At 46.4% G+C, this 27,109-nt stretch overlaps 1 protein-coding gene across 1 annotated transcript in view; it reads right to left on the reverse strand.

Moving 5' to 3' along the window:
- Positions 1-25,055, reverse strand: part of FAM102B (family with sequence similarity 102 member B) — a 35,094-nt gene extending 10,039 nt beyond the window's left edge. Inside the window, exons 1-5 of the mRNA XM_036344355.1 lie at positions 24,746-25,055; positions 7,990-8,110; positions 5,047-5,076; positions 2,098-2,214; positions 1,738-1,784 (exon numbers count right to left, since the gene is read on the reverse strand). Coding sequence (XP_036200248.1) covers positions 1,738-1,784; positions 2,098-2,214; positions 5,047-5,076; positions 7,990-8,110; positions 24,746-24,882 — 452 coding nt within the window. The 5' untranslated portion in view covers positions 24,883-25,055. The remainder of the gene's footprint in view (positions 1-1,737; positions 1,785-2,097; positions 2,215-5,046; positions 5,077-7,989; positions 8,111-24,745) is intronic.
- Positions 25,056-27,109: the final 2,054 nt, after the last annotated feature.

The following is a 27,109-nucleotide window of genomic DNA, read 5'->3' on the forward strand; positions in this document are numbered from 1 at the left end:
GTTGAGCCTGCAACTGAGGTATATACCCTTGCCCGGAATTGAACCTGACCCTTCAGTCCACAAGCCAACACTCTATCCACTGAGCCAATCTGGCTACAGCAAGGGCTTGTTTTGTTTTCGTTTCATAGTAATGTTAAAAGCATGTAAAAAATGACCTCTAAAATGACAATTTCACATATTCGAAGAAAAGAGAAAACAAATATTTTTACATATCTTGTGATAATGCCTGTTTATTCTAATAAATTATATAAGTCTCTATAAGTATCAACTCGAGATTGCCAGAATTATATTTGTGGAGATAATACAAGACATAAGGTGATCTATTTTTTAGCTTTTCAGTATGAGTTTCACAAGCAGGGAGAGGAAATGGCAGAAAAAGGGCCAGTAAGACTATTCGTAAAAAGTTCATAAGAAGAAATGATTAATTCATTTTCTTACTACTAAGTTCTGCTGCCACTTTTTTGACCCAACAAACCAAATATAGTACAGTGAAAATGGTTTAGTCCCAAGAGAACAGGAAATCAAGATAAAAGCCAGGAAATTATGGTCTGAGAGAAGACAGCACAGGAAGGCTAAGTGAGAAGAAAATGCAGTTTTAATCAATACTTGATTTGTGTGAAAGTATGTTTTCGTCCTTACAGAACAGTTTGTAAGGAGAAAGCTATATAGATGCTGCTATTAAAAACGAGAATGATGCATAGGGTAGTAATTAATGTTTACTTTTCTAAATACATTTCTCTCAGATATTTAAATAACGATTAATTAACTTTCAGGTTTAATTATTAAGTGTCTTCACATCACTGACAGGCAATCCCCACTTTCTCCCAGCTGGTTCACTCGCCCTCGCTCTGAAGAGCCTTTTATACATCTTGTCCTCTTTCCCCAAACCCCCTGCTCTGTGTTTCATATCCTTGCTTTCCAGTGATCTCCTGACTTCCTAGCTCACTAAGAAACCAGGAGCAGTTAAAAAAAGTATACATGTATATATATTGAGTTCAGAGAGGAAGGGAGAGGGAGTGAGAGAAACATCAATGATGAGAGAATCACCGATTGGCTGCCTCCTGCACACCCCACAGTGGGGATCGAGCCCGCAACCCCAGGCATGTGCCCTGATGGGAATCGAACCAGGGAAACCAGGAGCAGTTGGAAAATAACTCCGACATGCTTCCACTTCTCCAATATCTGCACCTGCACCATGTTCTCTGCCTCCCGTTTCATCTTTACCCGGGAGGACAGCCCTGCCCACTCCATGTAAAAGGGAAACCCCTCCTGCCGGGGTCCTCCTACCTGCTCTGGTTTCTCCAAGCACTCACTGCCGTCTTTACATCATGTATGCACTTGTTAGTTTGCTGTTTGTGTCAGAAGACAAGCTCCGAGGTGTCAGGGACCTGGTCTATTTTTGCCTGCTCTTTGTCATGTCTAGAACAGGGCCTACTACGTGGTAAGGCACTTGCTAGGTATTTGCTGAAGACATGAATGAGTCCCCAGAGGCCTCATTTATGTAATTTCACCCCAAACCTGAAGATGACAAGAGCTGAAACAATTCAGGGTGTGGCGAGCTGGTTGGGTAATAGGTAATAGTAACTTCTATGAGGGTCAGGTCAGCCACCAGGAGAGAAACTAGCCCTTCACTGGGATTAGCCTGTAAGCACTCTGAAACATGAATGGAAAACTTGAAACAAATAAATGACTGTGATACTTTCAGAGAAATAACGCATTTACTGCGCACCGACTTACGTTTTAAAACATGGGTCACCAGACATCAGCTGCATACTGATGAAAACCTACACATAAGCAGGAGAGAGACTGGTTATAACAGGACTCCTCCTCCGAGGAGCCGCGTTCTGCGAAGGCACGCACCGGCCACAGCGGCCGCCCGTGCTCGCCACTCAAGGAGGACTGAACAGAACAATGGCCGAGTTGGATTACATCCCCCATTACAGTGCCGCTTTCTCTGGAGGGCTGCTGAGTATTTTGGGGGTGTGCTCAGCTTGCGATCTCAGTACTGAGCCCCTCCTTGCCCTTGCTAGTATGTCCCCTCTTAGTTAAAGGCGGAGAACCTCCTGTGCTGACATGTAAATCCTGACCCGGGCTTACTTTAAGGATGGAGTTATCCTGTCTTGTATTTTTGGTATTGTAGCCTTCCAGTAAACAGCGACGAGTGGTATTTCCTGATCCAGCAAACTCCGCCAGGTTGAGATCTGCAAAGCCCAGCTATGAAAAGAAAAAAAGTATATTAATAGAATATCTGCTAGGCTTCTATCACCTTCTCCTTAAAATAAACATCCAACCCATGCTCTAGACAAGTAATTTCAAACTTCAGTCATTTGCAGTTTTTGCCATCTTATCAATAACTGTTCTATTATTTGCCTAATTTGTCTTTATTTTATTATTTTTATTTTTTTAATATATTTTGATTTTTTACAGAGAGGAAGAGAGAGGGATAGAGGGTCAGAAACATCAATGAGAGAGAAACATAGACCAGCTGCCTCCTGCACACCCCCTACTGGGGATGTGCCCGCAACCAAGGTACATGCCTTTGACCGGAATCGAACCCGGGACCCTTCAGTCTGCAGGTCAACGCTCTATCCACTGAGCCAAACCGGTTTGAAAGCCTAATTTGTCTTTAAATTTGGCTCACTTTTGGTAAAAAATTTATTACCTACTGTTCTCTTATCTTTTTTTTTTAAGACTTGTTATTGATTTCCAGAGAGAGAGGGAGAGGGAGAGAGCGCAAGCGGAGAAATATCGATGTGAAAGTGAAACATAGATTGGCTGCCTCTTGCACGCCCCTCTACCAGGGACTGAGCCTGCAACCAGGCATGTGCCCTGACCCCTGACATGGAATGGAACCAGCAACCTTTTGATGCTTAACCAACTGAGCCACACCAGCCAGGGCTGTCCTCTTATCTTAAGCAATGCAATCTCTGAAATCACGGATTTGATCTGCTAAATATATCTGATCTGCTAAATATAAACTATGTAACTGTTGAAGTAAAAATAAAGGATGCATACTAAGCAACTAGAATCACTGTGAGGAGCAGGAGTACTTGCACTAAGGGAAATGCTAGCAGGCCCAAGATCATCTGCATATACATTCACACACTGACCAGACTTCCTCCTCCCTGTTCCCATTCTGGCTCAGCTCCCAGTTAACGCCTGGGGGCTGCAGGCAGTTGCAGGTTATTACAGTCACACTTGCCACGCAGGAACTAGAATGATGTGTGTGTCACACGCCCCTCTCCTCCAGCCCCTTCCATAACCTTGCCTTGCTGATCACTCTTGAGCTGAATCTTTCTTTAAAAACCCTCCTTCCTCCCTTCCCCAAAGCCTGGCCCCACACCAATGCTCGCGGCTGCTGCCAGAAGTGCAGCTCAAACCTGTTCCTCCTCCTTATCGCTACCCAGGCTTGTTCCCCATTTTCTGCAGCTACCAGAGTGCCCTCTACTCTTTCCTCTGATGTGCTCAACCCTATCTTTTGTTTCCAAGTGGTACAAGTCAACCCCATTATACTGTGTGTTTTTTAATTAAAAAATTTTAATTAATTTTTGAGAGAGGAAAAATACTGATTTGTTGTTCTACTTATTGATGCATTCATTGGTTGATTCATTTTTTATTTTTAAAATTTTTTAATTGATTTCAGAAAGGAAGGGAGCGGGAGGGAGAGACAGAAACATCATTGAGGAGAGAGAAGCCACATCCAAGGGAACACCTGGGGCCCCCTATGGCTATCTGATCACACATCACCCACACGCCCTATTTCAGACCTTATCTTTTCTCTTTAAACCTCCAACGCCTCCTTCACATTTATACTCAGTGCTAATGCCTTTCTTCTTACTTCACTCAGAAGAGAAGAGCAATCAAAAGAGCACTTGACTTGCCCTAGCCAGTTTTGCTCAGGGAAAGAGCATTGGCCTGCAGACTGAAGGGTCCCAGGTTCCATTCCTGTCAAGGGCACATGCTCAGGTTGTGGGCTCAATCCCAGTAGGGGGCGCGCAGGAGGCAGCCAATCAATGATTCTCATCATTGATGTTTCTCTCTTTCTCTCCCTTCCTCTCTGAAATCAATAAAAATGTATTAAAAAAAGGAGCACTTGACTTTCATCAGCTCTTATCTCTAGCCATATCCACTCACCTGCCTGCATCTGTGCCTGCATGTCTGCCTTCCCACTTATGGGATGGGAGCTGGCTGTGCGCAGACTCAAGTTCATGGCTCCAGGAACTTGGCCCTGTCTTGCACTCTGCCTTTTCTACGGGGTCATTACCACCAGCACACAAACATGCTGGATCTTCTCCGCCTTAATGAACAAAAGTAACCCAACCCTCACCCTGAGTCTCTGTCTATTGAACTGTTTTTCTGCTCCCGTTTTATTACAAAGCTCCTTGAAAACGTTGTCCATGTTGACTGTCTTTGGCCCCTCAGTCCTTGGCCATCTGTAGGCGAGGAGTTTTTCCGTTATTTATAGCAAAGAGCATCCTACCTGACATTGCAACCAACTAGTTTTAGGGAGTTAGGCAGATGTGACGGCTGGGACTAGTGCCTGGTTCTTGGCTCAGACGACTGACTGATGGAGATACCATCACAGAGACTGGAAGTAAAAGAGGAGTATCGCTACCCAGGGTTTCTGGCACCAGTTCCTTCTATTCAGCAAAAAGGCGAACACATTCTTCAGTAATTCCATACAGGTAATAAAAGAATAAAGGACAGTAGAGATCATATCTATACAGAGGGGAAGAGGACACAGAGGAGGGGTCCTACTCTGCTGGGGGGAGGGGGGCCTGGGAATACTTCCTGGGGAAAGTAATTACTTAATGCAAACCAGAGATCATCTTCTAGTCTGGAAATGACATTGAAACTTAAGAAGAACATCCCATAATCAGCATTTAGAAAGAATGTGCCTATAATGTATTGTTGAAGCCAACTGTCCAATCTCCAAGTTGCTTCATTTAAAAACAGCCCATTTGAACGGCAATTAGAAGAGCACTCTATTTAATTTTTAAGTTTATAAATTACACACTCCAAAAGAGTTAAAGACCATTCACTCACCTTTGCATAAGCTTTTCCACCTTTTAATTCCTGCCAAACATAGAAAACACGATTAAGTATCATATGATTAAAGATTTAAAATAAAATATATGTCAAATAATTCTGCAGTAGACATTTACATACTGGCAAATATCTATATGTAATCTATAATAATAAAAGCATATGCTAATTAGACTGGACGTCCTTCCAGACGACCTTCCATACAAAGCCCAGGTCCCAGGTGCCTGCTGGTGGCCAGAGGGAAGCCAGTGCCGGTAGCCAGGGGAAGCAAGGCCTACTCTTGCACAAATTTCATGCATCGGGCCTCTAGTCTATATGTAAAAGGCTAAGTGACTGATCATGCTGACTGGCCGGTACATATGATGTGCACTGGCAATTTAAAAACAAACGTTGACTCGCTCATGCACAATACATATAAAGCTCTCGCTGGCGCCAATTGCACACATGTGTTTCCATCGGTCATTGTCAATCATGAATTTGGTTGTTTTTGTTGACATTCAACATGAACCACATCTCAATTTATTCATCGACCATCTGACCAACTGGTACATATGACACACACTAGCAATTTAAAAATAAAGTTGACTTGTGCATGCGTGATACATATAATGCTATCATTGGCATCAATCGCACACATGTTTTACTTTTATAATACTATATTATATATATGTTTTACTTTTATAATACTATATTATATATACTATTTTGACATGTAATTTTTTTGCAGTAACATAATTATCGCACAAATCTTTCTTCTAATTTCCTTTCAATGTGCACAAATCTGTGCACCCGGCCACTAGTAGATAGTATAATTCTGATGATCTTTTTTTTTAAAATATATATTTTATTGATTTTTTTACAGAGAGGAAGGGAGAGGGATAGAGAGTTAGAAACATTGATAAGAGAGAAACATCAATCAGCTGCCTCCTGCACACTCCACAGTGGGGATGTGCCTGCAACCAAGGTACATGCCCTTGACTGGAATCGAACCTGGGACCCTTCAGTCCACAGGCTGATGCTCTATCCATTGAGCCAAACCAGTTAGGGCATAATTCTGATGATCTTAAATCTAACTATTTAGATGCTCCTCTCCAGAATTTTTATTTAGAACTTAAATCTGAAAGCAACAAATGGTGAGAAAACAAGCTAATATTTGATCTATTTGCTGAAGAAATTGCCAAAAAGGTCCCAGACACATTGCAAGAACATTAATCACCAAAGAAAGGTTAAATTTCTTACTTACTTAGTTGAGCATATTAACCATTGTACAAAGACTGTAGTTAATAAGAGTCAAAACCCCCATCCCAGAGACAACCACTGTCATTTAAACATGCCAGACTTGTTATCCTAAATGGGGTTTACAGGACTTCTGAATCTGGGACTTGATATTCTTCATCAGGTGGGAGGATTCTCAGCCACAACCCCTCTCCTCTCCCTTCAGGGTGCCAATTACACATATGTTAGCCCCTCCACTGCTGTCCAAGTCCCACATTCTTTTCTGTGTATCCCACCTTTTTTCTCTCTGTGATTTACCCTGGATATTTTCTCACGTCTCATTTTCCAGTTTCCCAAAGCTCTCTTCTGTTAAGGTAAACCTGCTGTTAAATATACCTGCTTAGGTTTATCTTCATTTATTTAGTTTTACATTTTAATTATTGTATTTTTTAGTTCTAGAATTTGATTTATTTTTTATAGTGTCTAGTCCTCTAGTGGAATTCCCCATATTGTTCACTCATTATGTTTATTGTAAAAGTTTATCTCTGATCTTCCCATACCGATATCTTCCATGGGTCTCTTTTTACTATCTTTTTCCTTTTATTTATTTACTAGAGGTCCAGTGCATGAAATTTGTACAATTGGGGCTGTGTGTCTCCACTCGGCCTGCACCCTCTCACAGTCCGGGACCCCTCAGAGGATGTCCAACTGCCGGCTTAGGCCCAATCCCCCTCTTGTAATCCAGGATCCCTCGCTCCTTACTGCCCGCCCACTTGCTCCTTATCACTTGGCTCGCGGCTCCTTAGTGCTGCTGCAGAGGCAGGAGAGGCTCCCGCCACGGCCGTTGCACTCACCAGCCATGAGCCTGGCTTCTGGCTGAGAGGCACTCCCCCTGTGGGAGCGCAGTGACCACCAGGGGGCAGCTCTTGCGTTAAGCATCTGCCCCCTGGTGGTCAGTGCGCATCACTGCAACTGGTTGTTCTGGTCCTTCTGCGCTAACGGTCGCTTAGGCTTTTATTATGTAGATTTTTATTGTTGAATGTTCATTAATTGAACATCAAGCTTTAACTGAGTTAACAAATCAGTTCTTTAGGGTTTTGGCTGTAAAATGAGCCCTTTCATTCTCTGCCCTATGCACCCGTGTTTTCTGCCTGTTTTCCTGGGAAGGAGAGGGACAGAGCATGGCCTCTGCCCTGCGAGCCCTCTCCCTATTTTTTCCTGTTGAGTTCTGGTCATGCCGCCATGCCTCTTGGTATGCTTGGTAACTTCTGCGCATGATGACTTGAAGAAATACTTGGATGCTCAGAGCTATGTGAATTTGGGCAAGTAACCACCTCTCTGAGCCTGCGTTTTCCTGAAACTGGAAAAAATACCACCCACTGTTGGGGTTGTTATTAGACATCATATGTCAAGTCCCTAAAACAATGCCTAACAAAGAAGAAGTAAATGCATAGCAGGAGGTAGACATACACAGCTCCCTGAATAATACAAATAAGGTTAATACTTAGATGTATTTCGAGAGTGAGGTAAGTTTCTTGAATAATATGTAAATTTATAACTTCAGATTCTTCACCCTGGTTTTCACAGTGATTTGAATTTCTGCTGCAAGTGTGAAGGGAAATGGCATGTAACAGCTCTACGGACAAAGCAGAGCTAAATAAAGTGCGTCAGCACGTAGGGGGCTAATTATGGTTCCTGAAAGGGGAGACGAGACGGCTATTTTTATACCTTGCGCACAGACACCCTGTAGATGCAGGGATCCAGGATGCCCGTGGCGGCGCTGGCGCTCATTTTGCACATAAATGAGAACTTCTTCCTCCAGTGAACACAGTTCGCTTGCACCACCTCCCTGAGGGGGAAAAAGAAGAACCAGTTAATGAACTATTATCGATGGCATGACAAAAAGGCACACACACTCTGCCACCCAAGTCTGCAATGCAAAAGCGCGATGTTAAATGCCAGTATTTGGAAACAGCCATGAAGCAGACAAATTCCTAACAATGGGATCCGAAAAATCTTTGAAGGTCTTAGTTATCCACAGACACTGAAGGTGAGTTCACTTATCAATTCAATCTCTAAGTTGGAGCTCCACTATTCATTCATTCAACATGCAAGGAATCAGTGTCATGCCCGGGCCACTGAGGCCCAGGCCCAGCTACCACGTCTTGCCTCCGCTACTTCACAACTCTTCCTGAGTGAACCCCTTTCCTGTGTCTGACCACCACCCGAAGCCAGTCCTCACAGATCCTCTCTGACACACGGCAACAGCCTCCTAAATGGTCCTCGCTCAAATCTACCTTCCTCGCTGCTACCGGAGGATGCCTTCCCGTCTAAAATCCTTCACCGCTTCCCCATATCTGAGAGGATCTGGTCCAAGCCCCTGCCCATCTTTAGTCTCATCTCTCCACCCTTCCTGTCTCATCTGGTGGTTCAGTCCCTCAACAGATCATTTCTGTCACACTATTTCTCATTTGTATACCTTTGTTCATAATGTTTTCTCTTCCGTTCCACTTCCCTTATTTACCAGTTTAGCTTTTTTTTTTTAAATCCTCACCTGAGGATATTTTCCCATTGATTTTTAGAGAGAGTGGAAGAGAGAGGAAAAGACAGAGAAAAACATTGACGTGAGAGAAACTCATTGATTGGTTGCCTCCTGCACGCGCCCTGACCAACCTAGGTACCTGCCCTTGACCGAAATTGAACCCAGAACCCTTCGGTCTGTAGGCCGATGCTCTATCCACTGAGCCAAACTGGCTAGGACCACCAGTTTAGCTTTAACTCCTTTAGTTTAGTCATTACCTCCTCTAAGAATCTTTCCCAACTCAGCCTGCAGGTGAAGGCCTAGTGTCCCATGTGAGCGATGACCTGGGCGGCCTGGATTCCTTGAATTCCTCAGTGTCTGCCACTCCCCATCCTAGAACATGGTCACCCAGGGAGGGCTGGCAAGACCCGGCTGAATTGGCTTCCCCATCATTCCCTAAGTCCTCATTCCTTAGGACGTCCTAATTTCCTTTTCCCTGCCTTGTTTGTGGCAGATTCTCCTGTAATTACACACAATGTATTTCAAATTAACCAATACTGTAAGTGAATTTTGTTGATGATGGCCTTCATTAACAGGAACTTAAGTAGAAATAGACATGTTAACTTAAATAATCTTCTAGATTTTGTAAAATCAAAACAATAGCTTCGGAATATTAAACAGTATCTCTAAATAAATAAATTTTTCTGTGCCTTTTTGTGATAAAAATCTTTAACACACACACACACACACACACACACACACACAGCTATTAGAAAGCTGTCCAAAATACACACACAAACAAAAAAAAGTGGCAGTTAGTTCTTGACAATTTGTCATACTGATGGGTTACCATGGAAACAAACTCAGACTTCTTGGCAACTGAGACAAAAGTCACATTAGTAAATGCTTTCCGTTACATGAGTCATCAATTTCCTATGAGCTTTATACGGTTGCTTAACCACTTTCAAGAAACAAAGCAACAGAATATGATTTGTGTTGATATTGTGGAAAGCTAAGTATTTCTAAGATAAAATGACAAAGATGTGGATTGTGAAATACATAAGCAGAGGAATTAAAAGAAGCAAAATGTTGCTATGGTTATTGTTTATGCTTCAAAGGAGCAAAGGAAAATCTAAAAGGTCTTTAGAAAATAAAAGTAATATAAAATAAAATAAAAATTATGGATCTATTTTTGTGACGACTTAGTTACTGTATTAGCAAACTGCAATACTTGGTAGAATAAGAATAACTTGCATATGTATACGAGAGGCATATATCTAAAATTATGCCATGTCTTGGTAATTTGAAGTATTTTTTAAATGTATCTTTATTGTTGAAAGTATTCCAGATGTCCCCCTTTTTCCCTCCATTGACTCCCTCCACCTCACCCCTAACCCCTCCCCAGACCTTCACCGCACTATTGTCTGTGTCCATGGTTATGCATATATGCATATAAGTTCTTTGGTCAATCTCTTCTGGGGGGAAGGGTTGGCCTTCTCTCTGAGATTCATCAGTCTGTTGCCTATTTTTAACTTTTCAGAAATGATGATAAAAAACACTGCTATGAGGAATGCAAGCTGTTCTGCCAGACAACATTACTGCCGGAGGTTAAGAGCTTGTATCCGGAGCCAGTCGTTTGGGTTCAAATCGTGCCTCCGCTACGCGGCAGCTGTCCACTGCACACGTTCCCTAACCTCTCTGAACTTCCGCTTCCTCCTCTGTGAGACGGGGAAGGTGACAGCACCTACGCTCGTGGGGATTTCGGAAAGTCAAGTGAATTATTATACCTGGCGTCTGGAACAGCGCCTGGCTTACAGTGGGTCTCCACAGTAAATGTTAGCAGTTGTTATTATCAAGGACCTAAGCAGTTCTAAGTCCACTTACATCTGTCCTCCAGGGAGAAATAATGGTTACATTTACAAGCACAGAATTTGCTTCCTCATTCATTTATTTTATGGAAGATATAAATTCCTGAGAAAACAAACCTTCAGGAAAGGAGGCAAGACCAAATATTCTAAGACTCTAAGGATAAATCAGATCTAAACAGCGAGGCTCTTAATGACAGCACTAAGGATAAATGGGTCTCACACCCCAGAGGCGCTTTTGGCTGGAGGAACCGGGTGAGCGGGTATCAGTCAATGGGAACATCTGGACCCAGGCAGCGTTTCTCTCCTGCATGCATTCTGCTGGTGGTGGCAGTGGGGGAAACAGCCCGGTGTTGGACGCTTTCCGGCTGAGGAGCCTGAGAGGCGCTCATCAGGATACACAGAGACCTAGAGCTCAAAGGGCGGGGCTGCAGACACAAGCGGAAGCCCTCAGCATGTGCGTGGAGGCCGTGGGGATGGACGGGGCCATTCAGGGAGATGTGAGCGAGCAGGGAGGGAGGAGGGCCGAGTCGAACACCTGGAGGTGCACGAGTGGAAAAGAGGCAGGCACAGGAGACCCACAGCAACAGAGAGAGAAGCAAGGAGTTCATGTTACCATGGAAACCAAACCAGGGAAAAGCCTGCAGAGAGGAATTGCTCAACAACCTGGAATGCGGCAGGGAGGTCAGGTAAGATAAAGGAAGAAAAGATGGGACCAGGCGGTCACTGGTAACGGTGGCAAGTGCCATTTCCGTGAAAAGGTGGGGGTGGCAGGCAGGTAACTATGGGAAGTGGAGACTGGGAACACAGACCGTTGTTTTCAAACATTTTAATAATAAAGGGAGAAAGTGAGGATGGCGGTGGAGGGAGGATCTCATTTTAACATGCTTTAGTGCTGCCAGGAAGGAACCGTGAAGAGAAAAAGCCCCAGCTCTGGCAGGGTGTGCATGCAGGCGCCCGAGGGGACCCTCCCCGAGAATGTCAGCGGGGAAGGCATGCAGACGACAGGTGGGCCCTGGCCTGGACCGGAGATGGGGCTCCTCTGGAGGAAAGACAGGCTCGAACATGGGCAAGTTTGTCAACAGACCACTGTTCACTGCCTACATCGCTTTTTTTGTTGTTTTAAAAAAATATTTTTATTGATTTTTAGAGAAGGAGGGAGAGAGAAACATCCATGATGAGAGAGAATCATGGATCAGCTGCCTCTTACACGGCCCCCACTGGGGATCAAGCGGGCAACCCGGGACTCTTCAGTCTGCAGGATGACGCTCTATCCACTGAGCCAGACCAGCTAGGCTTTTATGAAATGTTTTGTAGTCGGCTACGAATTGGTAAACATATGTTGCTGAATCTATAAAATGGTAGAAAAACTTACTTCAAAGGGTCGTTGGAAAATGAAATATTTAAAGCACTGTGTAAACCGACAGGGTGCTATGAATCAACACTTCTCCCCAAAGCTTTTTCTATGATACATTTCCTGAGTCATGGGGCATAATAATTCCCTTGTTCCCATAAAATCCTGGGACATTTTCTTTCTTTCATCTGTTTGTTAATCCGCACCCACGGGTATTTTTTCCATTAATTTTTAGAGAGCGAAAGGGAGGGAGGGGGCGGGAGAGAGAGAGAAGCATCGACGTAAGAGAGGCACATTGCTCGGTTGCCCCCCACATGAGCCCCAACTGGGGCCAGGGATGGAACCTGCAACCCAGTAGCTGCCCTTGACTGGGAATGGGACCCGCAGCCCTTTGGTGCGTGGACCGACCCTCTAACCACTGAGCTACACGGGCCCAGGCCTGGGTCATTTCCTACGTATACCTGGAGTTGCCTTGTAACTGAAGGACACAGAGAGAAAGAGAAAGGGGCTGGCACGCGGTTTCGCTGTGTGCTCTGGGGCACTCCTCCTCTGGTATTTGCCCGGGGCAGTCACTGGAAGGGGGCTGACTCTGTGGGATCGGAGGACGGGTCCTGTACAGGGGACACGGCCAGGCTGCCAAGACCTATTTGGAGACACAGATAAGGAGGGAGGACTGCAGAATGCTCACATTCCTGAGATGGGGAGTGAAATGAGTGGAACCCGACAAAATAGTACGAGAGAAAGAAAACACAAAAAAACAAAAGAGCACGAGAATACTTATTACTCGCTGCCTGGTGAAGGCTCTAGTCAGGCTGTCTCGGTTATTATCCTTAAAGTAATTGTAATGACAGGACCATGAGGAAAAAGCATGCAAAGGAAGTGAATTAAAGCCAAAGGCTCAGCACCACAGTCTGCTGTGAAGGCAGGTCCAGGAACAGCCTGGAAGGGGTGTGCGCAGCGGTGAAAGCGTGAGTTCACCGGGGCTGGATTTCAGGGCCGCACTGAGCACCCGCCACGCTGGGGCGTGTGCTGAGGGGCGCAGGTCTGCGGGGCGCTGTGCTGACCTGGAGCAGTCGGTGTGGCCTTCAGGTGTGTGCATCACCAATGCACAGCTCGACATGTCTGATGCCCTCCCTCACAGGGGAGGAAACCGGTGGGAGCAGAGGAGGCAGTCAGACAAGGCAGCAGATATTGAAAATAGCCTCGCGATAGTTCTGTGTGCTGGTTTTCTATGGGCTACCTTGGCAAAGGAGCTCTCAGGTTCCCTTTTACGACCAGCTGGCACCAATTTCCAGTTTCTGAAATTAGGAAATGGCAACCCTGCAGTTATTAATGACTGAGTTCCTGGTGCTCCGGGAAGTCTTACACTTCATTGTTGTGATGAGAGAGTTTACCGTTCTCAACTGTATATAACTGCAAATGTACAGTATCTGTATTACTAACTTAACGATTGACTTTATTTTTCCTTTAATACAGATACATTGATAGAAATTATAAAGGTAGCCCTGGCTGATGTGGCTAAACCATTAAGTGTTGGCTCACGCACCAAAGGGTTGTGGGTTCAATTCCCAGTTAAGGGCACTTACCTGGCTTGTGGGTTCCTTCCCTGCCCCTGGTCGGGGAGCCTGCGGGATTCAACCAGTTGATGTGTCTCTCTTACATCAATGTCTCTCTCTCTCTCCCCCTCCCTCCCTTCCATTCCCTCTGAAAAACAATGGGGAAAATATCCTCAGGTGAGGATTAACAAAAAATAAACAAGAAATTATAAAGGTAATTTGTGGTTGCTTCTATCAGGTTCTCTACTAATGTGGTCTACGAGCAAAATTTTGGAACCAATTCCCTTCTTTTGCAAGGATTACGAACAGTCTTTTCCTGCTCCCTTCCTGGGGCTGTTATTTCGGAAACGAACACGGAAGAAGCAGTGATGACTACGGGGCGGTCCCAGTGAGATACTCATCTGAGCTTTCAGGAAGCCATTCCCTCGGGAGTGACCGAAGTGGGAAGACCCTCACGTCCAGGACGGTACCCAGAGGTGACACCTTTAGAAACACACTACCTTGGCAGATCCTGAACCGGCCTCCAAAGGGAGCCACCGGGGAGAAAATGCGAACAGCTTCGTATTTAGCCATTGGCACCAGAGAATTCCCAGAAATCGCTGCTGAAATGGGGCTGCCGTCTGGAACAGGAAACGATAAAGTTCTGACGAGGAAGAAAACGCCGCTAAGTGAGTTCATTTGAATGCTATGCGACTGATGACTCACTAAAGCGAAACGAAGCAAACACGTCAAGTCCACAATCAATACTATGGGCAGTTCCTGGTCTCGCGGGGATGAAATGCGCCGTGGGTGGGAGCTGGTTTCTAAGCCACATGCTTGGCAACACCACTGGATTAGGAAAAGCCTGAGGAATTTCTTCTAAAACCGTAAGCAGGTTCCAGACGGAACAGAATGTTTTTTCTCCGTAAGACGACAGAAAGGTAGACCTTCAGGCATGTGTCTGTTTTATATTCACATCCCTATTTTATCTGACACTATTCCTTCACCCCACCCTACAGTCATGTCCAAGTCTCTATCCGAAAAATAATACATGAAGTCAAACTGCTGTTGTTTGTCCTGCTTCCCCGCTTTTACCTAGTTCTACTTTGCCCCTTCTTTTTATTTTTATTATTGGTTAATCCTCTCCTGAGGATATTTTCTATTGATTGTTAGGGAGAGTGGAAGAGAGAGGGAAAGACAGAGAAGAACATCGATGTGAGAGAAACACATCGATTGGCTGCCACCCCACGAGACCCGACCAGGGCCAGGGCTGGGGAGGATCCTGTAACCAAGGCATGTACCCTTGACCAGAATCGAACCCGGGACCCCTTGGTCCACTGCTCTAGCCACTGAAGCCAAACCAGCCAGGGCTACTTTGCTCCTTCTTTTCATGAACAAACTTCCCAAATTGAGGACAATCACTCAATGCTGCTCACTCCCTAACCATTTGAAACCTGCTCTTCCTCCTGAAAACAACCCTCTCAAGGTCACCACTGGACAGCCACATGCAAAGACATAAACCTGGCCTGGGCCTCCAGCTTACGCCACACACAAAGGCTAACGCAACTTGGACTCAAGGCTTGAATGTAAGCACTGAAACCATACACCTCCCCTGCAACTTGATGTCAGTTTTGGTCACGCTGTTTTTCTTTGACACCAAAAGCAAAGGCTTGAGCACCGGATCTCTGGCTCCGGCACACTCTTCCTCTCCGAGTTAAGGTCACCCGGAAGTCCCTGTTCTTCCATCTCCCTCTCCCTTCGCCCCAACACCTGCAATCACACTGCACGTAACCTAACGCCCTAGACTCGGAGTTCTTTGTCCTCCGCTCTCTTCCCACCTCCAGGAACACCCACACTGGGCTTGGCAGCTCTCGGCTGCTCCCGAAGACTCTCAAGCCCTAACATCCACTCTCTGAGCACATGTCCTACCCCATCAAGGCTGGCACACACACCTTTCACGTGGGAGATTCCTTCCTCTCCCAACCATTCTCTATTTTCCCACTTTATCTTCCTGGCCTGGTTTCTCCCGGACTGACTCCTTAAATCCCTTTCTCATCAACGCTTCATTCCCTTGTCTCTTTGGCCTCTCCCCCTACAAACTAAATTCTAAGCCTGAATTGACCCCACCACCCGTTCTCTCCCATCTCAGACCCAGGAGCACTGCCTGAGGAAGACGCATGAGCATGCTGGGGTTGGAATCGACTAAGAGAATGGTCAAGAGGCAGGAAAAGGAGGGAGGGCCAAGCAGACAGACATGCACACACATTCGGCTGGTAGAAGCTGACCGGTCTTGGCTGACACCGGAGGGTCAGGAAGAGCAGTATTAGGAAATAAAACGTGAAGGCCTGACGAGTCATCTAAGTTGCCCCTCCTTCTCATGCAGGAGACCATTCCTGACAAATGGACAAGGCACGGAGGGAGCCTCTCAGTGTGATCCTGCACACTCTCCGGGTGCTCTGCCTGTTACATCTAACGCTATGCTGAACAGAGCACGCCTTCTTTAACATCTTCCCCAGCAGCCTATCCCCTCCTTACGGGGCACATCTGGATGTGTGACCTTAAACAAGTTATGTTGCTTTTCTGGGGATCGACTTTCTCATCTCTAAAAAAGAGGTGTGGCCCAGTTAGCGTGGCTCAGTGATTGAACATCAGCCTCTGAACCAGGAAATCATGGTTCAATTCCAGTCGGAGCACACGCCCGGGTTGCGGGTTCGATCCCCAGTGTGGGGCGTGCAGGAGGCAGCCAATCAATGATTCTCTCTCATCATTGATGTTTCTCTCTCTCTCTCTCTCTCTCTCTCTCCCCCTTCCCCTCTGAAATCAATAAAAAAATATATTTTAAAAAATAAACAGATAAAAGAGAGGCGTGGCAGAGGCTGAGTGTCCCCTGAAATCTGTCCTCCCCTTCTCTTTACTGTCACTGAATCTTTCTCTGAGCACATGGACACCCAGCATAGACTACACTTCTCAGCCTTTCTTGGGGTGGATGTGGCCTTGTGCTTGCGTTCAGGTCAATGAACTGTGAGCAAAGGGACTTCCCCTTCCCCTCTCCTCCTTGCCAGAGGCTGGAATTCAGATGTGGGTGAGTTCCTGCAGATGAGAACAATAAGCACCCTGGCATGACAGAGCCACGGGACAAGAGTCGGCCCCTGACTACTTGACGGAGCACAGCCCCGCATCAGCTTGCACTTCGAGAGAGAAAAAAACTCCTATCTCATTTAAGCCACTTACTGATTTTTAATAACATATGTTATAGCATGTGGCATATATCCTAACCCAATAGGAGGTAACATCTCTATAAAAGAGATTTTGTAAGAATTAAATGAAATTAGGAATGTAAAATATAGATAATATAAGCTCATTTTTTAGTATTTAAAAAACCACCATCTTCTCTCTTGAGACTCACCTTAGACCCTATTATTGACATAATTCAGGATTCCCCAGAATCTGAATGCAATGCCCTGGATCTCTATCTGATAATACCCCTCAAAGGCCGACACCCCAAATTGAACACGGGGAAGTGTATACAGTTCTATGTACACAGCTTATAAAGAATTGTAAATTGGATTCTTCTAAAATTAACTTTCACTGATAATCTTATAAAGAATTACAAGTGTACACAGAACAGTATATACTTCCTCATATGATTCCCATATATTTAATTTTGGGATCTCTGTGTATTTATCACCCTTAGCAAAGCTACAATAGATCTTTTCTCCCAATATCTGCATGCTTTCAAGAAATATTTATAAACTGCCTACTGTGCAAGGTTTAGTGGCATAAAAACTTACTGGTGTAAAATGGCATGACTATAATTTTTACAAAGTAGTTATCCAGGGATGGAGCCTGAGTTTTGAGGACTTATTATTGGAAAGTCACACCTTGAAAAAAAAGTCGATGCCTGTGAGTACTGTTTTTCTTATTTTTCACATACAATAACCTCAGGGGAAATCTAAAGGGGCCAGGTCTCGTGACTTGTCTAGTGGTGTAAAATAATAACGGATGTGCATAAAACTTGGCTATAAGGATGCTCACTGTAGCGTGTTTGTGAAACAAACATGCAAATACAGTACGATCCCATTTTGGTTTTTGAAAAAAAAGTATGTGGTGTGTGTGTGTAAGTGTGTGTGTGTGTGTGTGCATATATATATATATATATATATATATATATATATACTGTATATGGATCAATAAAGACTCCTAGGTTATATACCAAAATATTAATAATCGTGATTATCTCTAGTTGGTTCATTTCTATGCAATTTTTGTCCTTTTCGTTTTGCTTTCATATTTTCTAAGTTTCCTACATGAATCTATATTGCTCTTGCAATAAGGAGACAGGTTATTAAAAGGAAGTACACGATGTGCAGTGAACTAAAATCTTGAGAACATGAGCACATTCTCTGGCCAAAGACAAGAAAGAAATCCCTTCGGCTTGTTTATAAAGTAGAAGAGCCGATACACAGATGTGCTCATCTGTTTCCCGGACACTCCCTGGATTCCCATGGGTTTTTGCACAAGTCCACGTGAGTCTAGAAGAGTATTCAATTTCGGGCACCAAATAAGATGGACAACATAAGGCAAACTTGGGAAGACCCCAAAATTCAGGAAATTTTTCTTATTATTCCTTTTATGACAGCAGACCAGAAATTAAACCTGTTCTAACAGTCTTAATAAACCTAAAAATGCATTGAACACTTTTACAAAGAAAGAGCGCTTTGAAAAGATTTAATAATGTAACATTCTGTCTTTGAAAGTTCTCCAAAGCTTTTCATTAGGCAATAATTTGCCTTCAGTTTACTACAATTGAAGAATGTGTTTTCTGAATGTTTTTCTTGTTGTTAAGCCTCGCCCAAGGATATTTTTCCACTGATTTTTAGGGAGAGTGGAAAGTGAGGGAAAGACAGAAACACTGATGTGAGAGAAACACATCAATTGGTTGCCCCTCACATGAGCCCAACCAGGACCTGGGTTGTGGAGAAGCCTGCAAGCAAGGTATGTGCCCTTGACCAGAATCAAACCTGGGACCCTTTGGTCTACAAGCCAACGCTCCATCCACTGCACCAAACCAGCTAGGGAGTTTTCTGAATGTTTTATTAACTATGGTAAAATCTGATTACTTTAGCAACATTTATTAAAATTAATCCCTTGCCCTGACCGGTTTGGCTCAGTGGATAGAGCGTCGGCCTGAGGACAGAAGGGTCCCAGGTTCGATTCCGGTCAAGGGCATGTACCTTGGTTGCGGGCACATCCCCAGTAGGGAGTGTGCAGGAAGCAGCTGAATCGATGTTTCTCTCTCATTGATGTTTCTAACTCTCTACTCCTCTCCTTCTCCCTTCCTCTCTGCAAAAATAATAATAATAATAATAATAATAATAATAATTAATCCCTTGTAGTCTTTATATTTTTTCTAACCTCTTCCCTGGAATACCTTCCCAGGAGACACTGGATCCTTCTAAAATTAACTTTCACTAATATGTTTAAGAAGGCAAAACAGGACACTGATATAATATTGTATGCCAACTGTCATTGAAAAATAAATTAAAAATAAATAAGTAAATAAAAGGGCAAGACGGTGTAAGGGAATTCTAGAGGGAAAGTTCAGGAAGCAGGCTTACTTACAACAGACCACAATCTTAATACACAGTAACTATTCTCACCAGGCTGTCACCTCCACATAGCATGTTAAATACATAACTCACCGCCTCATCTCCTCCCCAATATATTACAGTCCCTCAACGAAGCAAAAGAAAGCCAAGATGCTTCTGGACTTTGTGACTGTCATGTCATCAAGCCATTGGTCACGGCATTATCATTTCACCAGCCACTTGCAGAGAGACCTCCAGTACAGGTTCTTATTAGCTCCTGCCTGGGTTATTTTAAAAGACTCCTAATTTTTCCCCCCATTTTAATCCAGCCCCATTCGAATCCAAAGAACATCAGCACACCAGCCAGCTTAAGTACTGCTATGATGGACACTGCTGTAATCAACTAGCTATTAATAACAGGAAAGGAGCAAAGGGAAAGCCAGACATTGTAGGCTGTTCCCTGTAAAACATTGTGGGAAGGGGACTGGACAAAGGGAAGAGAAGTAAAGTTGGGGTAACCTGGAAGGTGCTGCCTGTCAATCACACCTGGGACAGAGATGTTGGCCAGAATGGGCGTGGCCGCGGCAAGGGCAGACGTTGTGGGACACATAACCCCCAAACAAAGGTTCACTCTTGTGCTCGTGGCTCTTTTGGGACTCCTGGGACTCTGGGCTTGTGGGTTCTTTGCTCCTGCTTCCCTGCATTCGCCCCACACAGCCATGCGGACCCACAGGCAGTGGACTACGGGACAGTGATGCTGCACTGGGCCCGGCTCCAACATGGTAAGGAAACTCTAGACCAGCGGTTCTCAACCTTCCTAATGCCGCCACCCTTTAATACAGCTCCTCATGTTGTGGTGACCCCCAATGTCATTGTTACAAATTGGACATAATTAAAACATAGTGGTTAATCACAAAAACAACATGTAATTATATATGTGTTTTCCGATGGTCTTAGGCGACCCCTATGAAAGGGTCGTTTGACCCCCAAAGGGGTCGCGACCCACAGGTTGAGAACCGCTGCTCTAGACACTGGCTTTGCTTCTAGCCATACTGAAACCCCAGCTATAATTCTATGACTGGACTAAGGGAAATGGGACTTTAGAAACCCAGGGATTTAACTCCACAAAAAATAAAACTTTCTACCATAACTCACCCTCCCATGGGGGACTCCGGAAATGCTCATTCCAGTGGCACCCCAAGAACCCCACTCCCACTAGCAACAGGGAAAGACGAGGCACATTTTCCACTGATAACATAATCACATTACAGTTTACTACAAGGATCTTAGATGAACTCTTATCTACGAGCAGGGGAAAGTAAACTGTACAATGACATTCTAAGTCTTTGTCTTCTGCTCTATTCAATGGGAACTCTGCAAGCAGGCTGACCAACTCCCATTGGTGACTAGCTCCAGCTGCCCCCGTCAGTGGAAATTCATCCTCCCAGCATGCTCCCCAGAAAGGCTGGTAGGTTTTCAGTAACCATTACTGTTGTAAATAAACTCTTTAGCTTCAGAATTTCAACACTCACATATTGTCCGATCCATTGATCTGGCACTAAATCCTTCTGTCTCCTGTTGTCAACAATTACCCGTCACCTATGATCCAAATTAATCAAATAGAGGTAATTCCTTACGGACCTTTATATTTGCTGTACTTCTCACAGCCCCTGACAGATGCTAGAAACTGGATAAATCAGCAATATTAGGTGAAAAATGGGTAAGCAGCATCTTGAGCTTTTGCACAAATCTATATATATAAAAGTCTAAGCGACCAAATGACTGGTCGCTATGACACGCACTGACCACCAGGGGAGCAGACACTCAACGCAGGAGCTGCCCCCTGGTGGTGAGTGCACTCCCGCAGCCAACATCCCACAGCGAGCCAACCTCCCGCAGTCCCTCTCCTCCTCCCCCCTGCCAGCCCTGATTGGCCCCAATCGGTCCCCGATCGCTGGCCAGGTCGAGGGACCCCACCTGTGCATGAATTGGTGCACTGGGCCTCTAGTATATTTATAATTTCCTAGGAACCTCTAAGGTTTTTCTCTGACAAAATAAATTACTTTTTTATGTAGGCTCATGCATTCAGGGTTCCAAGACCACTCCCAGGTTCAGTGATCCAGCAGGAAGACTCCTAGGATTCAGCATACAGTCAGACTCATGTCTAAGATTTGCTACAATAAAAGGAATCAAGCAGAATCGGCACATGGGGTAAAGTCCTGAGAAACCAAGTGCCAGCTTCTGAGAGTCCTCTCCCAGCGGAGTCACCGGAACACAATCTCTCCAGCATCCAATTGTGACACATGCGCTCTCCCAAGGAAGCTTGTTAGAGACATGGCGCCTAACGCTTTTTTTTTTTTTTTTTTTTTTAGGGCTATTCACAAAGGCACCCTCTGCCTAGCACAACTCAAAATTCCGGACCCCAAGGAAGTATTCAGAGCAAATCACTGTGCAGTCTAGGCAAAGCGAGCCACTCTGAGGTTTAACACTAAATCAGTGTAGGAACTGCTGTCCATTCATGTTCTCAGGTGCCTGCAAAAACAGTGCAAGCAGCCTTTTCTAAGGAAAGTGGTTTTGGGCCTGCAATGTAGTTCATCTTCTATATATGGGAGAAATATGACAGTTGTGAACTATATTTGATTTATAAGAGACAAAGAAAGTGATTTTAAAAAATTAAAATATAGCATTTAATTACCGATGCACTACCTAGACTGGCACCTAGGGATGAAAATTATGCAATTCTTAAATCATGCACATCCTTTCGGTATTTTGGGTTTTCTTTTTTCCTTGTAAAACGAGGTACACTATTCAAACCTAAACTTTCATAGTTGGCAGGATAAGGGAAGTAAGTGGAACATCTAGATTCTGGAAACAAACCCTCTGGGCCAAGCTGCCGGTGTTCTCTGTGAGTGTTAACTGGGTGCCAGTGCACCAGGGGCTGCTTTAGGTAAGTGATCTTACAAAACCCTCCCAATAAGCCCTTCCCGCCAGTGGTGGTTTCTAGTTTACAAATGGGAGCTTCGGGAGACTAAGTAACCACCCAGGTCTCCCACGGCAGAGCTAGGTTTTAGGCGAACATCCACCTAATTCCAAACCTTCGCTCTTAGCTTTCCCCCAACCACCTCTACCTCAGAAGGCACAGGCTCCTTATCATGGATCATTTCCCTCCAAACTAAACGGGGTTTTTTGTTTGTTTGGTTGGTTATACAGAGCACTATTCTTAACCTTTCTGACTTTGGTTAAAGTCAAAATTTCAGTTGAAAGAGGAAGGGGTTCAGTTGAACCCAGATCCTCCCTCACCTTTTCCCTTTCCAACACATGCAAATTACAAATCAAATTATACCCCTGGCTTGTTCAGACCATTAGGAACCTCCCAACTCAGCAGAGCACACAGTTTTCTCCTTTACCCGGCACAAATCTGTTTGAGATTAGTATCAGAATCTTGGCATTTCACTTACCAGGTGTGGGGACCTTGGGAAAGTTATTTATGCTTTCTGAGCCTGTTTATTCATCCACAAAATGGGAACCCCTAGATCAGTGATGGCGAACCTTTTGAGCTCGGCGTGTCAGCATTTTGAAAAACCCTACCTTAACTCTGGTGCCGTGTCACATAAAGAAATTTTTTGATATTTGCAACCATAGTAAAACAAAGACTTATATTTTTGATATTTATTTGATATATTTAAATGCCATTTAACAAAGAAAAATCAACCAAAAAAATGAGTTCGCGTGTCACCTCTGACACGTGTGTCATAGGTTCGCCATCACTGCCCTAGATCATGGGCTTGCTGTGAGAATGAAATAAGATAGCATATTTAAAGGGCCCAGACTATATATGATTACCTACATCAGAATAACTGATGTGAGAGAAGCAAGCCAAATCAATAACCTGCGGGAGGAAGGAGGTGGTAGGGAAGGACCCTGACCACCAGGTGTCCCCACTGGCCCAGAAGGCCTGTCTAAAAGCCAGAAGCACAGGTGGCTGCAGCAAAACAGGGTAAGGTGCCGGGGAAGACTATCACTTGCACCTACAGGACATTCAAGAATTGACTTGGCTTTTCAACACCTTCACAGCTGACACAACATTTGCCGCACCATTCTAAGTCACACTGTTCTCTCACCTGTGTTAAAGATGACTGCAGTATAATTATTGAGCTGAATAGCCACAGATTTGTCAGAACAGTTTAATTTTAAAAACTACCCTCAGCTGACCATGGTTTTTATTTGTTTTTAAGTTGATTTCAGAGAGGAAGGGAGAGGTAGAGAGAGATAGAAACATCAATGATGAGAGAGTCGGCTGTCTCCTGCATGCCCCCTCCTGGGGATGGAGCCCACAACCCACGCATGTGCCCTTGACTGGAATCGAACCCGGGGCCCTTCAGCCCACAGGCCGCCTGCTCTATCCACCGAGCCAAACCAGCCAGGGCTGACCATGATTTAATTCTGAGAATCAACAGTGCTTCATCTTTGGCTTCGGCCAGCGACGCATTACAATTTCTGGCTGCCGAAGGCTTCACTATTGCCACGGCAGACAATTTTCTGGCCCCAATTCCACAACCTATTGACATGATGTCCTTTATGTTATTAATAGGATGGCAAATAAGAGGGAAGCAGCGTATTTTTAGGGTAAAAATAAAGTCTATGAACAGTAAATTTAGGCAAAAGAAGCATTAATTATTAACCTTTCTTCCTTGATCGCAGGAACTTAAAAGTTGGTTTTTTAAATGCTGTACATGTTCTGTTTCCTCCAGGAACACTAGCTTAGGGTAAACCTGTTAACGTACGAGTAGCCCTGAAATTACTCAAGAGCGACTCCTGACTTGCTTCTGCAGCTGCCAACGCCTGTCCCCGAGGCGCGGGGGTTCCTTCCACAGCGGGGGCGGGTCTGGGCCCTGGCCCCGGGCTCTGGGTCCTCACCCCGGGGGCCCTGGTGGCCACTTGGAGGGGGTGGTCCTTCAGGGGCCGGCAGCGCAGAGCTGGAGCACAGACTGCGCCCGCCGCCCGGGGAGAGCACCTGCCCCCAGCGCGGCGCGACCGGCCCGGCCCGGCCCTGGGCTCCGGGGCCGGGAAGCCCCGGGGAGGAGTCAGGCTCAGCACAGGCTGCGGTCGGCGCCGCCGCTCTCAGAGCCCAAGCACTCGGGGTCATTTCTGTGAGTTTCAACAGCAGCCCAAGTTCCACGCTGCGTTTCGCAAACATGGGAACGTCTTAACAGAAACCAGCCCGAGCCGGTTTGGCTCAGTGGATAGAGCGCCGGGTCCCAGGTTCAATCCCGTTCAAGGGCACAAGCCCGGGCTGTGGGATCGATCCCGGGTGGGGTCGTGCAGGAGGCAGCCGATCAGTGGTTCTCTCTCTCCCTCTCCCTTCCTCTCTGAAATCAATAAAAAGGAGAGAGAGAGAGAGACCAGAGCATCCTCTTCCTCGGCCAGCGCTCGCCTCCCTAGAGAACGGAGCGGACCCCGGGAGCACCTGGGCTCGGGAGCCCGGGGGAGCCCGGCGGGCTCTGCAGAGCGATGCCCGGCAGCCGCGGGCAGGACGGTCCCCGGAGAGGCGCTCCCGAGGCCGCCGCGCTCGGGGGAGGCCGGGCCGGGGTGCGGGCCTCCGGGGCTCCGCGGGCGCCTACCTGGGGGACTCGGCGCTGAAGCTGCCGCCGTCCAGCAGCCGCATCTTGCAGAAGAGGACGCCGTTGACGAAGGGCACGGAGGAGAGCTCGTCGAGCTCGAAGTCCACCTTAAACTTGAACTTCTTCTTCTTCATCATCCTGAGCGCCAGGCGCCGGCGGGCGGGGGGCGGGGGCGGCCCCAGGGGGCGCGCGGGCCGCCAGCGCGTCAGCTCGGCCGGACCCCAGGCCCGCGCGGCCCCATGACCGAGGCGGCGAGCGGCGCGCGGGGGCGCGGCGAGCGGGCGCCGCGGGATGGCGGGGAGCGGGGCCGGGGCCGCGGCCGCCGCCTCGGGCCGCAGTCCGGGCCGGGGCGCGCCGCGGGTCGCCGGGGCGGTGGGCGCCGTGTCGGTGCGCTGCTCGCCGCCGCCGCCGCCCGTCTGAGACCCGGGAGGCGACGCTCCGGGAACCGCCGCTCCTCGGGCCCCGGGCGCCCCCAGCGGCGGCGGCGAGCGGCGCAGCTCCCGGCGGAAGCGGGGGGCCGAGCGAGGAAATGGGGGGCGGGCGGCGCTCCGCCGGGAAACGAGCCGCGATGGCAGTTAGGGCGTCACGTCGCCCCGGGGGTCAAAACAGGCGAACCCCACCCGAAAGGAGCTCCCGCTCCCCTCCCTGCCGGCCTTTCTTGCAACGTTGCTCCGCCTCCCGCCCGCCCGCTCCTCTGGCGGGGATTTCCCCTCGGGATGGAGTCTCGGGCGAGCAGGACCCATCAGAATCTCCAGGACGTTGTTTCCACCCAATCGAAACCCCAAAACTAAAATTCGCCGTAGGTCCTCAATTCAGGAGCCTTCTACACAAAGTGAGGACAAGGGAGGGGCAGGCAAAAGCATGCAACTGTGCTGGGGCCTACCCGCCCAGGCGCCGGCCTGCTCCAGGCCGTTCTCTGGTTTGTACTGGAAATCTGAAGGGGTTAAAAATAATAGATTCTCTTTTCAGATGTGGCTGTGCACACCGAGAACTAAAAAGCCTAAAAACAAAAAGGCCCCCTAGATGCACAGCAATTCCCTGCCGTCTATAGGCAGGTACGTGTATTTTTCAGCGTATGTTGCCTGCTTGGTTACATGTTCGTTTTCAAAAGGAGTTATGACTGTCCTTTTAAGTCAAAGATTCCCGTTAGTAATCTCTGAAAGAGTCTAATTGAAAAGGTTCTCTTTCCCAGGTCAATAATTTATTAATGCATTCGTTCATATAAAAAATATATTTGTTAGTCCTCACCTGAGGATGCATTTATTGACTTTTAGAGAGAGAGGAAAAGAGAGAGGGGGGAAGAGAGAGACTCTGATAGGCCACCTTCTGTCTGCCCACCCCCATCAGGGATCAACCACAACCTAGGTATGTGCCTCAACTGGGAATCAAACCCTCACCCTTTTTGGTGTAGGGGAGGACACTGCAACCAACTGAGCCACCAGGTGGACTATATAAAAATACTAGAAGCCCAGTGCATGAGATTTGTGCACTGGGGGGTGGGAGGTTCCTCAGTCTGGCCTGTGCCCTCTTGCAGTTTGGGACCCCTCGCTCCTTACCACCCACCTGCTGGCTCCTTACCGCTTGGCTGGCTGTGTGGAGGCGGGAGAGGCTCCTGTCACTGCAGCTGCACTTGCCAGCCCTGAGCCCAGCTTCTGGCTGAGCTGCCTCTCTCCCTGTGGGAGCGCACTGACCACCAGGGGGCAGCTCCTGTGTTGAGTGTCTGCCCCTGGTGGTCAGTGTGCATCATAGCCACCAGCCCTTCTGGTCCTTGGACCCTAATGGTTGCTTAGGCTTTTATCATATAGATTTTTTAAATAATATAAAATGTCAATCACTGGCTAGACCCAAAGATAAAGAAACAAAACAACAAAAGCCAGCCCTCAAGAACTGTACTATCTAGTGAGGGAGCCTTATGTAAATCAGTCATTAGAAAACAAAACCTCCCATCAGGGTGGGCTTCTTCAAAATGAAGCAATTTGTCTAGAACTCAGAGGATGAAATGATTAATTTAAGTGAACCATTTTCTGAATTTCAAAGAATCACCGGGATTTGGCACAAAGGGAAAGGGTGTTCCATGTGGAAGAAATAGAAGAACCCAGGGGCAGAGTTAGGATTTGGGGGTAGGGGTTGGTAGTGGGTAAAGCTGGTTGCCCCGCAGGACAAGGGGAAAGGCAGTGGGAAGAGTTAAGGGGACACTGAGGTTTGTAACTTGGACATCTAGATGGTTGTGAATTCCATTGAATGAGCTTTGGAAGCTGGAGGGCAGGTTGGGAATGGAGGAGATAATGAGCACTTGAACTGTCTGAGAGACAATGGGGAGAGAAGGGCAGCCTTAGGTCAGGTGAAAGGTTAAGACTGAAAATA

This window comes from Myotis myotis, unplaced genomic scaffold (genome assembly GCF_014108235.1).
Source record: "Myotis myotis isolate mMyoMyo1 unplaced genomic scaffold, mMyoMyo1.p scaffold_m19_p_18, whole genome shotgun sequence".
NCBI classification, from domain to species: Eukaryota; Metazoa; Chordata; class Mammalia; order Chiroptera; family Vespertilionidae; genus Myotis; species Myotis myotis.